Below are 22,421 nucleotides of genomic sequence, written 5' to 3'. Positions count from 1 at the left end.
ACACATTCATTTACACTTTATACCCACATGTCTTGAACAGAGGTGGCCACAAACAGCATGCAGACAATCCCCTCAACCAAAATACAGGTTGAGGTCTTCTTAGAACGAGTTCTACCCTAAGAATCAACTCTCAGTAGGAAGATAGGAAACTCTGTTTACAACAGCATTTCAAAAGAATTTATGTCTCAAAACTAAGAGCAGTGTAGTTCCAAAATGAAGCACTGTTTGCAAAAAAAAAAAAATTAACACTGCAATAATGATAAAACATGAATGAAAACAAGTGTTAAGGGTTGGAGTACATGTAGATCTCTGCAGCATTGTAGAAACCAAGTCTGATCCTTTTTTCACTGAGCTGGAAGTCTTAGGATATTAATTTTAGTCTAAATTTTTCATATAATGTCATAGCTGTCATAGGATTGGTTCAAAACTGAATGGAGATTCTGCATGAAAAAAAATTTCTTTCTGTTCGGGTATAGCAGAACACTGTGATTTAATTCATGCTGAAATTCAGCAAAGACTACATTCTCAGAACTCTAAAGTAGCAGGGAATTAATTGTTAGCTAAGAATGGAGTGGGTTCTCTTCTTATGCTTAGCTAGATGGCATGTCATTGTAACACCCTTGGAAGAAAGGAATTAAGGACAGCAAGGAAAAGGGGTTCTAGCATAGCACAGAGAAAGCTCCCTGACGCAAAGGAAAAGAATGGGAAACTCTGACTTGGCAGATGTCCAGAGCCTTTGGCACGGACAGAGAAGTCATCCTGAACAGGCAGTCAGTCCTGCAGCCTGGGCTGTGCCTGAGAATGGCTTTAGGGTTGGAGCTGAGAAGCATGTAACCCCCTGCCTCTCAGCCATGTGCAGCCTATCTTGTCTGCATGGGCAGACAAGGATACGTGGTGCAGAGTGCACTGCCTGGCACTGTTCTGATGGGAGATGTTGCCTTTGACCTGTAGGCAGTTACAGAACTTGTAGCTGATGGCTGTGCTAGCCACTCTCCATTGAGGCTCAATGGAAATGTTTCATAGTTTCTAGGGTTGAAAGGGACCTGAACCCCCATTAAGTCTGATCCCCTGCCCTGGGCAGGAACAAGTGCTGGGATCATAATACCCCAGCCAGATATCTATCTAACCTCCTCTTGAAGACCCCCAAGGTAGGGGAGAGCACCACCTCTCTTGGGAGCCCATTCCAGAGCCTGGTAGCCCTAACTGTATAGTAATGCCTCCTGATATCAAGCCTGAACCTGCTCTCAATCAATTTGTGGCCATTATTCCTTGTTATCCCAGGTGGTGCCCAGGGGAACAGAGCCTTGCCTATTTTCTGCTGGTTCCCCTTGCTGAGTTTATAGACAGCCACCAGATCCCCTCTCGGTCTTCTCTTGTGGAAGCTGAATAGATTCAGGCCCTTTAGTCTATCTTCATAGGGCCTGGCCTGCTGCCCCCTGACCATGTGAGTGGCCCTTCTCTGGACCCTCTCAAGGTTAGCCACATCCCTCCTGAAGTGTGACGCCCAGAACTGGACGCAGTACTCCAATTGCAGCCTGACCAGCACCACATAGAGGGGAAGGATCACTTCCCTGGACCTGCTTGTGATGCATCTGTAGAAGCACAGCAAGGTGCGGCCTTACTGACTGCTTCCTCGCATTGGTGGCTTATGTCCATCCTGGAGTCAACAATGACTCCAAGATCCCTTTCAGCCACTGTGTTGACAAGAAGGGTGTTCCCCAGCCTGTAGGTGTGTTGCTTTTTCTTTCTCCCTAGATGCAGCACCTTGCATTTGTCTGTGTTGAATTCCATCCTATTCTCATCCACCCACCTCTGTAACTTGTCTAGATCTAGCTGGATGCTGTCCCTCCCCTCCAGTGTGCCCACTTCTCCCCACATCTTTGTGTCATCAGCGAATTTGGACAGAGTGCTTTCCACGCCCACCTCCAAGTTGCTGATAAAAATGTTGAATAGTACACACTGCCCACATCCCTCCAGGTCAAAAATGACCCGTCCGCCACCACTCAATGGGTATGACCATCAAGCCAATTTGCCACCCATCTGACTGTGTAGGCATCAATGCTGCAATCGCCTAGGTTTTTATGAGAACGGGGTGAGAAACAGTGTCAAAGGCCTTGAAGCCCAGGTAGACGACACACACCTCAGCGCCCACATACAAGGACTTTGTGATCTGGTCGTAAAAGGAAACAAGGTTAGGCAGGATCTGCCTGCAATGAACCTGTGTTGGTTGGTTACAACCCATGTTGTAATTAATCTCCAATGAGGGGAGAAAGGGATAGACAGGGGTATGGAAGGTAGGGGCATGCGGGGCATGCAGAGCCACTGGCATGGGTGAGGGGGAATGGGTGAACCTAGTAGGTAGAATCACACATAGTGCCCAGACTGCGGTTGTGGTGGGGTTGTGGTTAGATCCTGAAATAGGGGGTTGGGAGGAATGGAAGGGAGAAAGAGGCCTTGTGTGCACCATGCATTTAGCCTGCAGAATAAATGCAGTAGGTGCCCCTCCTGTGTCAGACAGCCAAGTGCCATGAAAGGAAGAAACGAGCCTTCCTGAAGAGCCCGAGTGTTGGCCGTGTTCAGGAGATGAAGGTTAAGAGTTTCACCAATAAAAGAGTTTATGACAGGCCATATTTAACAGCTCAGGGAGAACAGGCTAGATCTCCCACTCTCTCCGAGCAATCTTCGGTATTGGGGAGACTCCTCTGGGATGGTGACCACAGGGAAGGCCATCGTGACTCCTGTAGCCCATGTGGGAGACATGCTGCAAAGCTGAAGGCTGAGGATTCAAGCCTCTGCTAATAACCTGTTTAGCCCTGAGATTGACATGCAGAGAAATAAGCACCCAGGCCCACTGGGCATCCTTGACAGGTTTTCAAAAATATACGGTATTAAACAGGGTTGTCAAGCCCAGTTTGATTGCTTGAAGTGACAGGTGATATTGTCAGTGTAACTGAAACGAATCCACCCCCCCCCCCCGCACATTCTTGCTGGCCGAGTCCTACCCACTGCTCCTCTCATCATGAGCCAGGGAGAAGAGGTGGCTTTTCAGTTGCAACAGCATGGTTTCACGGAGTAGGATTTGTTTTTACCAAATTTCTTTTTTAAACCTGATCTATTTAGCTCTCACAGCAAAGAGGTACCTGCTAAACAAAGGCTTTGCAGTGAGAGGCCATTCCCACCTGTGCAGTTGCTGACAACAAAGTACACGTTCTGAATTTTGGTCACTTGTCAGAAGCCAGCAGGTTCAGAGGCAGCTTTGGATGAGCAGAAGCAGTGCCATTCACTAGAATGCAAAAAGCTCCCAAGATGTGCAAAACAAACCGTTCCTATCCCATGGGGAGGCTTACGCCCTTATTTTCCATCATCCCTCTTCGGTTAGTGGGCCATTGTGCTCAGAGGCAGGGATCTTGTGTTTAGCAGTGGTGAATTTCTAAGGTACCATCCAGCAAAAGCACTCTGCCGGTGAAGCAGGTGCTGCCATTAACTGCTTGGCCTCCAGGCTTCTCTCAAAACAGCAACAGAAGCAGCACGCCACAGGAAAGAAAGTCCTCTGCTTTCACGAGTCCCCCCCCAGGCAGTGCAGGACCTTGGGATGCCTCTAAAACAGCTGCTCCTGATGGCGCCTTGAGAAACACTCTCTCCCGCACACGACTGATTAGGACAGGCCATTCAAGGCATGTCAAAAAAAATCAGGGTGCATTTCTCTAGATGGTTTCCCCCCAGCCTTATTCCTTTTTTAAAAAGGACAAAAAACTTAAAACAGTCTGTCCTGCAGTCTGAGCTGTGCCTGAGAATGCTTTCAGGAGTGGAGCCGAGAAGCACAAGCCATGCAACTCCCTGCCTTCTCAGCGATGTGCAACATATTGGACCTGCAGAGGCAGACAAGGATACACGGTGTAGAGGGTGCTGCCTGCCCCTGTTCTGCTGGGTGATGTTGCCCTGGATCTGTAGGCAACCACAGAGCGTTGCTAAAGCTGGTGGCTGCACTAGCCACTCTCCATTCTGGCTAAATGGAAATACAGTTAAGTGCCAGTATGGAATAAAATGGCTGAAACAATAGAATCGGCAACCTGAGGCACTGTACTGCATAGGACCATCTGAGAAAGAGCTAACAGAGAAACAAAAAGGGGGGTTTCCCTAGTACAAGAATGAAAGTGAGGGGGCTGGGGAATTACAGCAACATGTTCAAGAAGCAGAAGATAGTTAAATGAAGTGAGAGCAGCAGTGCTGGACAAGAGCAGCTCTAGCAGGGAGGAGAGAGAGCGAGAGTGAGACACTGCTTGGAGCACAGAGCTGGCTGGAGAAGCTGCCTTGAGCTAGGTGACAGCTTGTGGTTCTTTTTTCGGACAGATTCCAGGACAGTCTTCATAAATCAAAAGGATGTGCAAAAGAAGAGGTCAACTCAAACCCCCTTCCCCCATTTCTCCAACATGTTCCGAGTACTGCAGAGACACTTGGGCTGAGAAGCAATGGTATTTCCTTCAGTTTTGAAATGGCAGATGGAAGCCAGGCCTGCTAGCAACATTTGCTAGCATGGAACACAGAGGTGGAAGTCATTGTATTTGACATCTTTCCCATGGCTGGATCAGGCTCCCTCAGACTCGTTAATAACCAATTTGTTTTTCATGGCATCTGTCTTTAACTCGTCTTGTGACACCCATGGTACAATGCCTGCTGTTTGACTGCATTCATGGCAGGCCTCGTGATGGGCCTGACCCTGCAGGCTAATGGCTTTGCCTCCACCAGCCTCATCTTCAGCCTTATCTTCCTTGTAGTTCCCCCTGGTCAACAGCTGCCCTGCTCTAGTGACCTAGCTGTGGCGCCAGCAGGTGGCAATAGTGTTAATCTCTGTGCTCTCCAAAGATTGTATAGGCAGGTTGCTGAAATTTGAGAGTAAGAGCTTGGCACCTGTACTCACACTGGGTGATAGCTGCTCGATGAACACTCGCGCTGAAAAATGCAGGGCTATTTCTGGGGAAAGACAGCACAGTTCAATCCTAACTACAGGGAACAAGACGGTAGCTGCACAAAGCTACAGTGCTCACAAAAGGATGTGCTGAGGCATGTGGGCCCTGCCCCTTGCTCCCCTGCACAGGTTACTTGCATTTCTGACTTGTGCTTCAGAGGAGATAAGGTCTGCAGTGATGCCACCCACTCTGGCATGCCCGGCACTGGCCAGAAGAGGATGGATCCACAGGGAAGGTATCAGCAGTGCTCCCTTGCTTTTTCTCCCAATGCGAGACAACAGACTGCTTGAGTGCACAGCTATCCCCTTCAGGAGGGGTAGCCAACCACACTTTAAGAAGCATGTGGCCTGCCTTGAGGGTCCAGAGAAGGGCCACCTGCTTGGTTGGAGGGCAAAAGGGCAGGCCCTATGAGGAGAGGCTGAGGGTCCTGAACCTGTTCAGCCTCAGCAAGTGGAGGCTGAGGGGGGATTTGGTAGCTGCCTACAAATTCATTAGGGGAGATCAGCAGCAAATAGGAAGGGCCCTATTCCCCCCAGCAGCACCTGGGGTGATGAGGAACAATGGCCAGAAGCTGCTGGAGAATAGGTTCAGGTTAGAGATTAGGAGGCACTATTTCAGTTAGGGTGGCTAGGATCTGGAACCAACTTCTTAGGGAAGTGGTCCTTGCTCCTAGCTTGAGTAAATTAAAAAAAGAGGTTGGACCTGTCTGGGGTCATGTGATCCCAGCATGTGCTCCAACCAGTGGCAGGGAGTTAGAGTAGATGATCTATTTAGGTCCTTTCTGACCCCAAACTACTATGAAACTATGAAACCTGTGGCATAGGCTGCCTCTGTGCAGCAGGCGGCAGATCAGGGAAGGAATGGACAGCACAGTGGCAGATAGAGCAGACAGCAGAAAGCAGAGCAGCAGATTAGGCAGGGAGCCCAGGGTAGGAATCTGAATGCAGAGCACCAGATTGGACAGAGGAGGGGGATTGGAGTGGCACTCGGGAAGGATGAGGAATGAATTTGTGGCATGCCTGCCAAAAAGGTTGGTCCTCAGTGGCCTACATCATCCATGCCTTTCTGGACCCTCCAGCATCTCATCCTCTCTCTCCTTCCCGTCATTCATGCTCTCCCTCAGCCATTTGACAACCCACACATGTGGGTTTCCCTTCTCTATAAGATTGGTCAGGGAATCTCTCCCAGAGATCCCTGCACAGAGCCATCTACCAAATGAAACCCTAGACTTGTTGAGGATGTCTTGGGAAAGACCCCTGATATTGAAAGATCTCCTGTCCACCATAGGGAATCCACCACAGTCCACAGTAATCTCTTCTGTCAGCTATCTACAGTAATGCCTAAGGCTTTTCAGTCACAGCTTTCTAAGATGTGGTTCCCCATTCCATAACTACAGCCTCCATTCCTTGATCAACTGCCTAGGTTTAGCTGTATTAAAATGTGCCAATTAATTGTTCCTATGATGTCAAGCATCCATACTGCTCTGTTCTTTGCCACTTCCCCCAATCTGCATGTTGCCTATACACTTATCAGCAGTAATCTTGTATTATCTTCCTGATCGATGACAGAAGTGAGCTCAGCCAGAGCGAGTTAGCAGATATGCCAATTAAAAATGTTCTGGTCAGAGACACCAGATGGGGCTGTTATATGATATTACAAGATTTATTTTTCCCTTAGAATACAAGCAATCTTTAGTCTTTGAAGAAATGCCATGTCATCTTACTGAGGTCATTTCTTTTGGAAGAAGCTGTTGCAAACAATGGGGGAGCTTGCTGTTTGCCTTAAACTTGCAACACATCAGATTCTCAGTGATAACCGAGTGTGTCCATGTTCCTATGCCCCAGTAAATGCAAGGTCACTCACTCTGCAATCAAAGGAGGATAAGTGCATGCATGCAGGCAGTTACTGCCAAGTAGCTGACTTCCTAGCTTACCTCACAATAACTCATCCTACTCCCAAACCTTAGTCCACTGGTAGCCAACCGTTTTGCCAGGCATGCCACAAGTTAACAGCCCTCCCCACCCCTATGCTGCTCTGATCCTTAGACCCCAGCAGCGTACCTGGAAGTCTCTGCAAATTGGGGTGCTGGAATGGAGGTGGGGGCAGAGCAATGGCAAGATTCTGCTGCAAGAGGAGGTGTCACCACCCAAAGCTAGGTTAACCCTTCCCTGGCCCTACAACTGCTGGAGTTTTATATGACAAGCAAGGATCCAAAGACGAGTTCAATAGTGACTGCAGGACCAGGAAAGGGTTTACCCGACTCCTCTATCAGAGTCCTGCTCTCATCCTACTCCTCTCCCTACCTCCATTCAGAAGTCTCCCTTTACTGAGCATCCAGAATTCACAGGCCACACACCGCAGCTGCCTGTTTCATGTGCAGCATGTGTGCTGTGGGTTGGCTACCCCTACCTTAGTGTGTCTAATTAGAGTAAATTCTTAGGGCATGTAACAGGGGTCCTCTTCAGGGAGGATTGCCGTGGCCCACCCACCTGTTCTTGGGCCAACCGCCCGCCTTCTCACCCACCATGCCTTGATGTTAATTGATTCACTGATCGATGTCAATTAAGCAGGAGGCTGCCCATTTTGGTGCCCCAATGCCAGGGGGCACTCTCTGCAGCTCCTTTCCTCCCCTACACCACAGCCCAAGCCTCGCAGATGGCATCTGGATGTTCACATCACCGGCCCCCACACTGGGCCCCAGAATCCTCCTAACAAGACCCCTCCATGATCCCTCCACTCAGACGGCCTCTCCACCTTCATTCAGGCTACCTAGCCCCCCCAAAACTATTTTCCCCTCTCAGGTGTGGTCCCCCCAGGACCTTCAGCTACCAGCCCTGGCCCACCTCCAGGCCAGTCGGGACCCCAGGCCCCCGGCTCTTGGGCGTCCCTCACGGTGGGCCCCTGGCCCTTTTGACCCTCCTGGTCCTGGCCCCAGCATGGGCCAGTCAAGGGTACTCTCTTGTTCGGGTCGGGTCTCTAGCCCCTCACTCTCTCCCAGGGTCTGCCCTCTGGGCCCCTCACAAACACAGGGTTACCCACCCAGTGGTGGGGGCTAGGGGCTAAGGTGCCCCAACCCACCTTTCACTGGGGTAGTAACTGGCCTGGCATTTCCTGGGGGTCCCGCGCCACTGAGAGCCCCACCAGGCCACCCAACCCCGGCAGGGTGCAGTTTTAGGTCATGCCCAGGACCAGGAGTCTCCTGACCATCCCCTACAGCTCCTCCCTTACCTCCAGAGTGTTCTCAGCAACCCTCCAGCAGCCAAACTGCCCTGTTTATATAGGCAGCCCTTGCCTCCAAAATGGCTGCCCTCATCAGGCACCTGGTGGCTGCCAGCTCCAGGCCCTTAAAGTGGCAGGCACACACAGTGCCCTGCCACAGGGCACCATTCCTCCCATGGAGCTGGCATCTTTTTGATATCTCAGCCAAAACAATGAAGGGCTTTCCTGAATACACTTTGACCACTGTGTATATTGAGGAAGGGAATAACTTGAATATAAAGAAGTTACACTAATGAAATTCTCAGACTCTGCAGCACTGATTTCTCCAGTAATGGGAAGAAGCTTTGCTTCTACTGCTCAGCAGAAGAACAATAAAAACAATCCTGATGTCTAAATTTGGGAAGTTTGAAAGGCACCCCCATCTAACAACACAAATATGGAACTACAAAAAGATGTTTGTACCAGCACTTTGAGGTAAAACCAAACTTTAATGTCATCTTAAAAGCAATGTGTTGACTGGAATAATAATACATCTTCAGGCTGCTAAAAACCAAGTAAAATTTGATATTCCATTTCTTTTTACAAAATGAAAGACAAAGTTTTAAAACTGCACTCAATACTCAAGGAAGTAATATTTCAGTATGATTAGACAAGCTGAGGATTGGTCTCATGAAAAACACAAATTAGAAGATAAGAGAAAAGAAAAACAACGCATAAAAATATACAGTTAACACAATTCTGTCCCTTATTTTGCTGAGAAACTGCTTACAAGATAGCAGTAGTTTATCAATGTTTCAAGGTTGGCTTGTGTCCAAAGGGGAAAATATCCTGTTAAATAGAAGTATACAAGAGTGCGGGCAGAAATATTAAAATATACCCTGGAGCAGTGATTCTCAACTAGGGTGCCATGACATCCTGGGGTGCCTTGAGATCCTTTCAAGGGTGCTGTGGGGTGCCACACAATGTTAGTATTGTTAGGTTGACAAACATGGTTCACGAGATAAACTCAGAGATTTCAAATAGCAGCCCAGAGCTGTGGTCTTTCTGAGTTCTTTGCAGCAGAAAAAATGGTTCCTTCATTTTTCTGTAGACAAAAATAGAATGAAAACAAAGAGCTGACATTTTCCAAGGGGTGCCTCGAGTCTATCCAGGGGTGCCTCGAGTCTAAAGAGGCTGAGAAGCACTGTCCTAGACAGAAGAGAACTTACATCAAATGCCTAGATCAATCCAGATATATGGGTAGATAATGAGGGCAGTTATATAGAACAGACACGATGGCTTGTAGACTTGGTCCATGCAAATATAATATGGCAAATGCAAAGTTATACACCTGGGAACTCATCTGATTGTCTGCCTTCCTCACTCCTCCGTCTTCTAGAGGAAGAGCAGCCAACCAGAGACCCCAGGGGAAGAAGGCATTAGGAGCCCAAGCCAGGGGGATTTTTGAGTAAGGGAGGAAGGAGAAGGAAGAGTAACAGTATCCTCACAGGTGGGAAGGGGGTGGGGGGAAAGAACCAAGCAGGATGGCTCTACTCCTTCCTCCTCTCTTGTCCGCAATGTTTCAGTCCCCTTCCCTTGCATTCCTACAGCACCTGGTTCTTAAGGTCAGCCGTCAGGTCACTGGAGTTGTCCTGCAACCAACTGAACTCTGCATAGGATGGATGCTAAGGATCAGGTTGATATAGAAATGGCCTGTGGGGAAGAGTGCATGGGCCATTACTCTGACAAAAAATATGTCTTCACAGTAATTTTTTGTAATCTACAGCCACAAACACTACATCTTATTAATCAGAATGGCGTCTTAAGGGATCATTGCTGGGCAAAATCAAGGTTTCTTGTGTGCCTGGACTGCACAGTTTCCATACCTTAACCTATTTGAGTTTCTTTTAAGCTTAACCTTAACTCCACACTTCCCGGATTTACTGTTTCATTTTGACACTGTTACTACAGCCACATAATATTTTTTACCCTTCAGTCCCTTCAGTTTCCCATGCTTGCTTTCAGTCTCCCAGGCTAGAATTTCTGTCTGGGAAATTCATAATCAAATGAATATTTGTTATAAACACTTGGCACAATCTATAGAAACGATATATTTGGGGGGGGAAAAACCCAGACATTAAATCATTTTGAATATCATATAACTTCATAAAAAGGAGTTTTTGCAGACAATGAATTAGTAGAATCAAAGGGATAAATTACTTAAAATAAACTGTTTGACCAGATCTATCGATGATCTACTTCAGTAGGCCCACGGCTTTGAAATATGACAATGACCTGATTATATTTCTGGCAATATAAGATTGTCTCCAAAGAAATTTTACTACCACCAGGAACATGCTGGAGGCCATGGGCTCTGGTGGTCATCTTGGAGAAGAAAGAAACCTCATTTTTCAAAAAAGCCCAGAGCAGATTATATTTTAGTTAGGAAGCAGAGCTATTAAATACACACTAAAGTACCTACCCCTGATAATAAATCCCTCAGATAATTTCAAACCAGCTAAGGAAACATCAAAGAAAAGGCAAGCAGGGTTTTTTAAACTATTAAAGAAATAAAATCTGGATAAATTAAATCCAATTAATCTACTATTACAATTATTGAATAATATAATTCTACTACTCAAGTGCAACATCTGGGGTTATATTTTAAGAGCTAGCTGTGCTTTTCAGAGGAAAACTGTGAGAGACTCTAAAGCACAGAATTCATTTGGCAACAGAACTAGGATTGTTCCCACCCCACATTTATTTTCCAGTATCAGATTAATGAAGGCAGCATACTCTCTCCCCATAATAAAGCACAGCCAGGAATGACCACTGAATAAAATGTAAACTGCTCCTACACCACTCCCAGGCATCAGCGTCATTAAAGCACTGAGGAATGAAGCAAGCTGAACAATACTTCAACCATCAGACAAAAAAACCCCATACAGATCTCGAGGAAATCACAGAGGAGGAGCAAGGCAGACTGTTCAACTCTCAAGCCAGCAGACTGCCTCATTGCAGCACGAGGAGAGGAAATAAGGTATACTGTCACCACATACTGTCATTGTTGTACCCAGTGTTGTCAACCAGGTACAACAAACCACAGTGCAAACCCAGAGATGCCTGACTGAGCAATCATGTGAACGAGGAAAGTGTACTGGAGGGACGCATGCCCTTTTGTGCCCACCCCACTGTCTGAAAGAACAGTGTTTTCCCAAAGGGATGCATGCCCTTGTAGTGCCCACTGTCTGAAGGAACAGTGTTTTCCTAGAATATTAAAAACAAATGCAAATGAAACCCCCAGCCTTCAAAAAGAAAAGGCAAAGCTGTTCATTTCACCAGGAAGAAAGGAGGCCAGAGGAGAATAGCACCCTACTAATTACCGCCATCTCAGTATTACACAGTCACAAAAATTGGACACCCCAAAGGTGGATGCAGGGTTCGAGGCCTCTCATTTCTGCTTTCTTGACGTGTTACCAACACCTGATATAATTGGTTATTCCGTTAGATCATTCTGCCTATAAATCTGTTGGAAGAAAAGATGTATTTATATATCTATATGGAGGGGGAAGGTTGTTGCGGGAAGAGCGGTGCTGAGGCCACTTGTAGTTTTTTAAGCAGATCCAGGATGCGGGTGCACTGGATGCTGTTTGGTTGTTCAAGGAGCAATGTGTGTGGGAACTGCTGTTCTGGGAGGAGGGTGTGTGGGAGCTGCTGTTCAGTTGTTCAAGAAGCTCTGCGTGTATCTGTGTATTGCCCTGCTATTCTGCTGTTTCCAAGTGCCTGTGTGCACACTTAGTAGGTGTTATTGGGTTGTTCAAGGAGTGGTTTGCATGTGCGCGCACGGGGCACTCTTGTGGCTCAAGGAGTGTGTGGGGGTGAAGCTGTATTTACTGGGGGCTCTTCAGTTGTTCAAGGAGTGGGGTGTGCGCAGCTGTGTGTACTGGCAGCTCTTTGGTTGTTCCAGGAGCAGTGTGTGTGTGTGTGTGGGGGGGGGGTAGCTGTGTGCACTGGATGCTATCCAGCTCTGCCCCAAAGGAGTGCATGTGTGTATCCTGGGTGCTCTTCACTTGTTCCAGGAGCAGGGTGTGCGTGTGTGTACATGCGTGTGTAGCCGTGTGTACTGGAGGCTCGTGTGTGTGTGTGTGTGCTGGAGGGTCTTTGGTTCTACCGTGTACTGGGCGCTAATGGGTTGTTCAAAAATGGGGGGCGGGTTGTAGCTGGGTGTACTGGGGAGCTGTGCGCTGAAGGCGCGTGTGTGCGTGCGCCTGTAGCTGTATACACAGGGCGCGCGGGGGCCTCTTCGGCTGTTGGAAGGGCGGCGCGGGCGTGCCGGGGGCGGGGCGGGGCGAGGGGATCCCGCCCCTGAGCGCGGGGCGGGGCGGGGCGGGCGGTGCCGGCGGCGCTGCCCCCGCGGGCGGGCGGGCCGGGCTGCGGCGGGGCTGGGCCGAGCCGAGCCGAGCCGGGCTCGGTGTGGGTGCGAGCGGCGGGCGCGGAGCAGCGATGAGCGCGGCGGCGGCGGGGGGCTGCGGCGGGAAGAGCGAGAAGCGGGACGAGGCGCAGGCGCTGGCCCGCAGCTGCGCGGGGCGCCCCGACTTCCAGCCGTGTGACGGGCTGTCGCTCTGCGCCACGCACAGCCACGGCCGCTGCTTCCGCCTGCACTGGTGCTGCCACCTCGGCTGGTGCCACTGTGAGTGAGGGGCGCGGGGGGTGGGGGGAGCCGGGCCCCTCCCCGCCTGCCCGGACCCTGCACCAGCCCCAGCCCGTGCCTGTCCGCCCAGCGCCGCCGGCCGAGCCCCTGGGGACGGGGGCAACCCCTTGCCGAAGGCAGGACCGTCCCTCGGCCACGTCCTCGCCTGGCACAGGGCTGCACACCGCACGGGGAAGCAGGGCTGCCAGGGACCTCGGCGCTGACACCCAGCCCAAGCCCCGTCCCCTGGGAAATCCTCATCCAACCTGTCACTAAAATTACAGGGGCAGCCCTGTCACAGCAACGCTGGGAGTGGTAGAGAAGTGGGGCCAGGAGCCGGCATCCAGTGCAGCCCTCTGCCTGAGGCGGGATCAGCCCCGTCCAAACCATCCTAGGAAATCCTTGGCAAGCCTCTTGCTAAAACTACACTGGCCCCCCTCTTGTAGGATCATAGAGAAGTCAGGCTGGAAGGGACCCCCGGAGCTCCCATCCAGCCCCTTGGCTGCGGCAGGACCTTGCCTATCCAGACCATCCCAGGCAAATTCTCATTTAACCTGTTCCTAAAACTATGCAGGCAACCCTGCTGTAGAATCGGAGAAGTCAGGCTAGAAGAGACCTCCCAGAGCTTGCATCCAGTCCAACCCCTGCCTCAGGCAGGATCATCCCTATACAAATCTGTCATCTAAACTCTCTGTAAGACTACCAGCAACCCTGACACAGCACAGCCCTAACACCCGAACCTGCCACAGGGAAAGCAGGGGAAGCAGCTGCAAAGTTGGTTGAATGCAGCCCATCCTGAGTGTGCACAGAGAGCACCCAGAACAAAGCTGAGGTCCATGCCTGTTGCCAGTGGGAGCCCACCATAGCAGTGGGTGTGTGCAGCCCCTCTGAATAAGACACAGTACCTGGTGTGCTCCATCCCCCTCAATGCCAACTTTTTCAAGTCATGGTGAACCACTATGTCAAGACTGAAGGCAAACTTCCCAGAGGGAGTTCTCCAACAAGTGAATGAATACCTTGAGTTGGACTGGTGCATGCCATCTGTCTGTGTAAAGCACCCTTGCTTTTATTTTAGGTTTTTGGCAGGATAATGTTGGGGTGCAGGGAGGTTGAATGTTGAGGAAAGGTGCCCCTTGGGGTCAAGTGACTACTTTGCCATTCCCCCCACCCTTGTTTTGATTGATGTAGTTGGTGCCTTTTCCCCTAGCACCTGCCTCTACCCAAGGCTAGTCAAAAAGTTAATTTCACAGCAAGCTGTGATCATTCTTGTACCCTGAGCCAGAAGAAAAACCTATCACTGTCCTGGTCGTGTTTACTGATAATTTCCTCCAGACCTGCAAATAGGTTTTTCTTACACCTACAGGAAGTAGAGTAGGCTCATGACCCAGCTTATGCTATTAAAAGGCACTTTTGTGTTTTGCAGGGGGATTCATGATAGCTGTTTTCCTTTATCAAGACGTTGCTAGATATTTTCTTGCTTGGTACCGTAGCGTACGTGATCCTCCTTTCCCTGAAACTACTAATAGGATCAGCCTCTCGGTCACAGCAAAACTGTTTCTCCTTCTGAGAATCTGTCTTATCAGAGAAATGTTGCAGGTTTCAGCTGTCATTCTGAAGGATTGTTTTTTCTCACAGTGGTTGTGCCCATGAGGGTTGATGAATTACAGCATAAAATCCTTACCATTTGTCTGTAGCAGCGCTTCAGCTGCAGGCGTTTTGTAAATGGAGTGGCAAAAAAGTGGCCATCCTGAGAAGTATAGGCAATGGCTCCAGAAACAGATGTCTTCCTATAAACAACCTTTCAATTTCACATTTGTCTTATGAAATCCAAATGTTGTGGTCTGGACAAACGGTACTTTATTTTTTTCTGGCTGTATATTTGCAGGATTTGTAATAATCTGGCGGTTATTCAGATCAGTATCTTTGGCATTTTCCAAATCTCTTTTGCTGAATGAACTCCTATGCAGTTAGTTGTGCCATCCTCCTCCCCGACTCCTTCAAGTTGTCATTTCCCATCCAGCTCTTATTTTTTGCTTGGTTTGAATGCTTTGGCTTTTTCTGCCTGTCATTGGTTCTGTTTTTTCTCTGCAGTAGGAATACTTGGGATATTCAGTGGCATTTTAACAAGCTAGTGTATGGAAATAAAGATTGAGCACTTGTGGGTTGGGAGCAATGTGAAGGCATTTCGCTTTCCAGTGACAAGGGCTGGAGGTATCCTGCTGGCTTCCTCCCTCGAATTGTGGGGCCTCCTTGCTTAATCTTCCTCTGTGGGACTGGGCTGCAGTTGAATGGAGGGCAAAAATCTTATTGGTGTTTTACATGCCAGTGCTCACTAAAATCTTAATTTTTGGGAACTAGGCACTGTGCTGTAGAGGTTGGGACAGCAGAATGTGTTGCTATGCTATCACCATGGAGTAGAGTAGTGGTGCTGAAGCAGAGGTGTGAGAGAGGTGATCTAGCAATGGCTCAGAGGTAACATGGAACCAGAGTGGATAATGGGCGATCCAGTGGGCACACATGGGTGGGCACAGACGCTTCTCAATCCTGTGTTGAACCTGCTTGGGTCGCAGGGGAAAACAGTTCTGTTGGCATTGGTAGCTGGCTGTGTATTTCACCCCCTCATGTTTGCCTCATTCTTTTACTGATTTTTTTAGGCATATTTATCTAATCACCCTGAAGATCTGAGCTTGACATCTTGGCTAAGGTGATCACTGATCATGCACTATTAGGGTCATTATTATTTTACTCTTTACAAACAACACCTATGTAATTAAAGATACCTTGTACTAAGGAGTGGCTTATATTTGGCAAAATGTCCATCGCAAAACGTAGTCAGAGGTTAGTTTTTAAATCAATACGTAGGCACAGTATATCCTGAAACTGTGGTTTTTCATCAAACACACTAGTTAGCAACTGTATTGACAGAATTCTAGTTAGTGATACCTACATCCATGGAGTGTCTTTTTTACCTTTTGTTTTTAATATTTTCTAAATAAAGGTTTAAAAGTGCGTAGCCCAAATAAGAGTGAGGCATTCAAAATATTTGTCAGTAAAAAAACCAAACAAAACCAAAAACAAAATCCTACCATTATAATCAAAGGTTGAAACCCCCTCCCAACATATCCTTCATGTAGTTGTGCTTTTAGGAGTGTCTGACCAGACATATACACTTGCAATATTCAAACTACTGATATAGCTAAGCAATTAATTAATTAATATGTATGATGTGTTAATTATGTGTGGTAGTTTTGTGTATCTTTAAGGATTGGACTTTTCAAACAAAATGTCTATGAGATCGTAAGTCAAAATAATAATATACTGCATTTATTTAGTGCTTTTCTGAAATCTCAGCAGGCCACAGCACTGGATAAGAAACTAAAGGGTTGAGAGGTTAAGTAACTAGCCCAAATTTTCACAAAAAGTAAGTTGCTGAGATGTGAACAGTAGTTACAGCCTGAAATGAGAATGCCATGTCAAGGCTCACTCGACCATAAGACCCAGCTGTCATTGCTGCCCGCCCAGAGACGTCTCCTCTGCTGGCATTTGTTGAACAACGTGATGTGTACCCCACTATTCACAAAGTTGCTGCTTGGATTTGTTCTCTATGAGGAAAGCTCATTTTAAGGGACTTCCTATTTCCCCATCCATCTCACCCCATACAAAACTCTCATTTATTTCAGGATGTCTATTTTAAATATTTGCCCAACTGAAACAAAAGTATTGTAATATCTTATCATACACTTATGGGCTGTATCATCACGTGTATGGACAGGCAACCTTAATCTTATGTCCCCTAATTTTTGAGTGACAAACTTTGCAATCTTCAGTATTTATTTATTTTTTAAACAGCCTTTCTTTTTTTCAACCTAACTTGCAAGTTAGGAACACTCTGGGCAGACAGATTGCATCGTGTGGAACCATATTCACCTTTACATGGGTCACAAGTAAAAGACCCTGCAGCTAAGTCATGCCCACAGGGGTAGCTGTGACGCTCTCTGGTGGCTCCGTGACCGTACCTGCTCTGCCTCAGGGCACCTTCCTGCCTTGCCCACCAAACCTTAATGGTATAATAATAAATAGGGAATTTGCCCACAGGCATTTGCATGCCCCTGATTCTGCTGAGCCCCCATTAGGGTTCCCCAGCACCCCCCTAGTCCTCACTGGGCCTCACTTCCTTGTCCCCCACAGACCTGCACCCCTTCTGGTGCCAGGCTCCTTGGCCCCCACTTTGTTGTGCTCCTGCACTCTGCCCCTCTCTGGGCTCAACAACAATTCAGGCCTTAAGCCTGCCCCTGGCATGGCTCAAGGCAGTTGCATGCCTCCCAGGCACTAATAACCACCCCTTAAGAGTCCCAACCCAATCCAGTGGTATAAACAATAACATAAGTCTCTGGGCTATAAGAGAAACACATACAGCAGAAACAGCCCTCTCCTTTTTAAGAGAGTAAACTTTCCTTATCTCCCAACAGGTATGCCTTCCAGCCTGGGGCTGTACCCTATCCTCTACGCCTGGCCCCCTTGGGCTCTTGGACCCTCTGGTCCCACACACAGCCCCTCCTCCAGGCTCTCTGACTCCTTGATCCTAGCTCAGCCCTTCCCTGAGAACATAGACCCACTGGAGAGCACCTCAAACCCTCTAGGGGCTAACATAAAAAAAAAAGGCCACTTGCCTGCAAACCCAGTCTTTCTCAGCCCAGGGAACTTGTCTCTGTTCCCAGGCCTGTGGAGCTGTTTTGCTCAATCCAGATCCTTTAAGGAGGCCTACAGCCAGGAGCTTCTCACTTGTAGTTGCTGTGGGGAGATTACCTGACTAGTGTAGGCTCTAAGCTTATATAGCTCCAGCCTGAACCCTCTTCCGGTCAGGTGAGTCCCTCATTAACTCGCCCCTGACACCTGCAAGCAGCCTCTCAGGCTGCTTGTTCTCTTAAAGCAGCAACATCCCAGTGCCCTGCAAAGGAATCTTTGCTGGTGATTTTCAGTTATATTCAGACAGTAGAGAAATGCTGTTCCCTGGGGATTGAGGTACAATTCCAGGTTGTGGAGTGGGGTGCATCTGGTGCAGTGATTCTCAACCAGGGTGCCATAACACCCTGGGGCACCTTGTGAGCCTTTCAGTGGTGCTTCAGGGTGCCATGCAGTATTAGTACTGCTAGGTGTGCAGACATGATTCACAAGAGAAACTCAGAGATTTCAACTTGGAGTCCATAGTATTAAAAACATTCTGGCCTGTTGTGGTCTTTTCAGGCCAGGTCTCTCTTGGTCTGCTGTCTGGTACCATGTAAACCAGTACAGCTTGTTCCATGGTGGGGTTGTCGGCAACTAAACTGGAGCCCCCACCTCTGTTAGCCTGGGTGAGGAGGGTGAGTGGACACCCAGCAGGACTAAAAACAAGACTTGTCAAAGGGCAGATGAGCTCTCTGGGAGCTAACGGCCATCCATACCTGGAGAGGAGACAGGTGCTACCAGGTCACTGCCTGAAGAATCACCAATGATTCAAAGCGACTCAACTAACCTAGGGGGGTTGTTAAGCATCTAAGGTGCCCCAACAGTCACAGCAACCTCAGGATTGACTTGACTTGTTGTGGACTGTTTGAGTTCTTTGCAACAGAAGAATTGTTCTATTATTTTTCCAGAGTCAAAAAATGAGTGAAAACTGAGAGCTGGCATTTTCCAAGGGGTGCCTTGAGCCTAAAAAGTTTTTAACCACTAGACCAAAGGTTCTCAACCTTTTCTGCCATGGCCCCCCAACCCTTCCTGATCCTCTGTTCCCATCGTGGTACTGTCATTTTATGCTTCTGCCCCTTCTGCTCTTCATCCTTCTGCATTTGAATTGGGCAGCTGCCTCCTTCTCTTCTATGCTACTTGAGTGGCAGCAGGGAGCGTGACAGGGAGGGAGAGAAGGGGCAGCATTGACAATACTAGTCTTCCCGCCATTACTGTACCTTCCTATGGCCAGGAAGACCAGTTTCAGGAAACATCCTGTTCAGTCTCCGCAGCACTGGAATGGGGCATGCTTGATCACTCTGTGGAAACGATGTAGAGGAACTGTGAGACAAAGTGACATACCTAGACCATATGGAATCGCACAGAATCGAGCTGCCAGCTTGCAACTAACTTCTGCTGGGGATGTATGAACTGGATGTTTTTCTCAGAGCTTATGAGATGGACAAATTTGGATGATAAAAGGTCTGTCCTGGTAATGCCACCTGCCCTTCCCCATGTCCAGAGTGGATGAATTTAAAGCAAAGAGATTTAAATTACCATTTCTAATCATGATTTAAATCAGCTAGTAAGGAAGCTTTTATCTAAAAAATAGATTTTATTTTTGTTCATGTTTGTACTTTTAAGATATTTTCCTAAAGAAAGGTTGATTCTCATTGATTGAGAACTGTTAAACCACATTCATTTTTACTGAATATTGCCTTTAGTGTAATTTAGCACTTCTTCTTGCTGGCTAGGATTTTGCACAATATCTATGCACATTTATTTAGGCAGTTGCAGCTTTTCTTCAGATCAAATGTTACTTTTTGTATTATGTTAGAAAATTGTAAATGATAAACTGTATTCCTAATTTTTTTATTTGTGGTTTTTAACAAGCTGTACTTGGATGTAAATTGCAATTTAATTGCAAATGCAGAAGGAATAACATTTTAAAGGTGCTTATTTGTATACCACAATAAGTGTTTTGGATACTTAAGAAAAAAGTTATCAAAAAATGCTTTACCTTTAAAACTAGCTGGTTGTTGTTGTTATCATTATTGAATTGAACAGATTATTTTTGCTTACCATGTCTTCCAAGATTTTGGAAGTAGTGGACATAGCATCTTGTTCTTACTTTTTATTCTTTGATTGAAGGAAGAAAACAAGATTGTCTACTTCAGCTTCCAATCTTTTTTTTTTTTTTTTTAACTTTGATGAGCCAGTGATTCAGTACAATGAAAGGGCGAACATATATTCGGTTGGACTCGATGATCTGATCAGTCCCTTCTGACCCTAAAACTTAAAATCTATTAATCTATATTTTTTTTGCCCCTGCAGAAGAATTTAGTGGTGTCAAATGCTGATTTACTATTTCAACAAACTGTATTTTAAGGTGATAACATTTTGATTTCCCCCAGTTCACTGCTTGATTTCATTTAAAACACTGACCACAGATACAATGGGGATATAACTTTTGATGTAACTTAAACTTAAACTTAAAAAGTGTAATGTAGGCCTTAATGTAGATTGCATCCATTTCACAATTCATTTTAATAGATTTATTTATTTCTTTTAAGTTTGAAAGCCTGAATCTCAAATTCCAGCCTTTTCCCTTGTTCTTAGAAGTAGTCCAACTATTTTTTGTGAAAAATCAACAAACAAATTTAACTTGAGGCTGTCCTTGCCATGGTGGATTTCAGCCTGAGTTGCTTGTTTTCAGTTGTTTTATTTTAAGATTGGCAAAATTATAAATGAGTTAAGCAACCTTAAATTATTGCTACTAGAGGCAGCCATACTTGGAGAGATTTTTTTTCCAAGAACGTGTGGCTGAAATGTTTCAACTGTAGAAGGCATGACCTGTAGAAGGTCTGTTACTTAACAGAGAGAGCAAATAACAGATTATGCAAGTAATATGCAGATTATGCATATTTAGTGTCGCCTTTGCGTCAGTGTTCATAGAAAAAGGTAAAACCACATTCTTAGCAAAATTAATTTCAACAAGCAGATGGGAGCTCAGGCCAGAATAGGGAAAAACTATTTAGATAAAATATCTGTATTCAGGTTAGCAGGGCCTGATGAAATTTACCCTAGAGCACTTGAGGAATGGCTTGCAGTTACCTCTGAACCATTAGAAACTCATCTTTAAGAACTTGTGGATGACGGGAAATGCCCCAGGGGACATGAGAAGGACAGACACAGTACATGTCCTCAAAAAAAGGGAAAAAGGGGATCCAGGAAGTCACAGAGCAGTCAGCTGAATTTTGAGCCCCAAAAGGTCTTTGTAAATTTGTTTGAATAATTTTTTCCAGAATATAAGGATGATGCAATGATGATAAGAACAGCTATCGTTAACGTTTCAAAAATAGAACACATCAAACCATTCTAACTTCCTTTTTTGACAGGGCAACTGACCTAGTGGAAAGTAGTACATATGATGTATCCTGATTTAGTAAGCATTTTGATGCTGTCCCATGTGACATCCTTATCAGCCAGTTGGGCCGTAACTGTAAGGTCTAGCTGTAATTACTGTAGTGCGGGGTTCCAAGTGGAATTTTGACAGGGTCTGTCCTGGGCCTAAGTCTATTCAGTTAATGATTTGGATGAGGAAATAGAGAGTATACACACAAATCTGCAGAGAACACCAAAGTAGGAGGGAGTTGCAAGCCCCTGAATGACAGGACTGGAATTTGAAATGATCTTGACAAATTAGAAAGATCATCCAACATCACTAAGATGAAACCCAATGAAGACAAGTGCAGAGAAGCACACTTGAGGCGATAAAAGTCCTCTGAGCAAATACAAAATGGTGAATAATTAGCTAAGCAAAAGTACTGTAGAAAAAGATGTGGGTTATAAATTGATCACAAATTATATCAATCCACAAATCGATGGTGTTGTCAAAATGTGCCATATTTTAGTGGGATGTATTGAGGGTGTCTGTCACATGGTCAGATTTCAGGTGGAATATTAGGTGCAGCTTTGTTACCATGTTTCGAGAGGGAGGTAGATGGTTTGTAGGGATTCCAGAGAAAACCAACAAGAATAACAGCTTTCAAAAACACGGACCATGAGGTGATCTGGGTTTGTTGAGAGAGAGATGAAAACAGCCTTCCGCTTTGTACAAGATTGTTTTGAAGAGGATGGTAATTACTTGTTCTCCATCTTCCCTGGGTGAAGGACAATGTAAAAATCATCTTGGTTTTCAGCAAAGAAGATTTAGTTTAGATATGAAGAGAGACTTTCTAACAATAAAAGTAGTAAAATACAGGAACAACCTTCCTTGCATGCATGTGTATGGCATCCTCTTCACTGGAGGTCTTAAAAGCTGGTTATACAAATATCCATTGGGCATAATTTAGGTATATATGAACCTGCCTCATATATGGGCATCTCCCATGCAGCCTGCAGGCCAAAAAGGTTGGGCATTGCTGGACTAAATGATTTCTCGAGGTTCCTTCCAGTGCAACGTTCCAGTGAGTCTGGAGAGAGACTGATTGTTTTCCCAGACCCCCACCTATTTGTTCTCCCCAGATAATGATCTTTATAGTGATCTAAACCTGCAAATACTTTGTTACTTTTCTTCTAGAGGGTGAGGCAACTTTGGGGTTTAATTCCAATTTGAAACAATAATTTTTAAAAAATAATTGCTTGCATAGCTTACAACTTTTAGTTCATTTGAAACTGGATTTTATTAGACTTCTTATTTCAATTTTATAACGCCATTTTTAGTGCTAAGAATCTGTCTTGCACTGCCAACACAGTGCTCAAAATGGACTTGGGGAGCTGTGGCATATAATGGAGAGATGGTTGAATCTTTAAAGAGAGGAGGGCACCTCTGCGTTTAAATAATCCTTTGTTAGCAGGTT

At 46.5% G+C, this 22,421-nt stretch overlaps 1 protein-coding gene across 1 annotated transcript in view; it reads left to right on the top strand.

The window, feature by feature from the left end:
- The first annotated feature begins 12,617 nt into the window (after positions 1-12,617).
- C7H3orf70 (chromosome 7 C3orf70 homolog) overlaps positions 12,618-22,421 on the top strand; it is a 47,317-nt gene continuing 37,513 nt past the window's right edge. The window contains exon 1 of the mRNA XM_014604566.3: positions 12,618-12,855. Within this exon, the coding sequence (XP_014460052.1) occupies positions 12,669-12,855 (187 nt within the window). The 5' untranslated portion in view covers positions 12,618-12,668. The remainder of the gene's footprint in view (positions 12,856-22,421) is intronic.

This window comes from Alligator mississippiensis, chromosome 7, assembly GCF_030867095.1.
Source record: "Alligator mississippiensis isolate rAllMis1 chromosome 7, rAllMis1, whole genome shotgun sequence".
Lineage (NCBI taxonomy): Eukaryota > Metazoa > Chordata > Crocodylia > Alligatoridae > Alligator > Alligator mississippiensis.
This window is presented reverse-complemented; position numbering and strand designations above follow the sequence as displayed.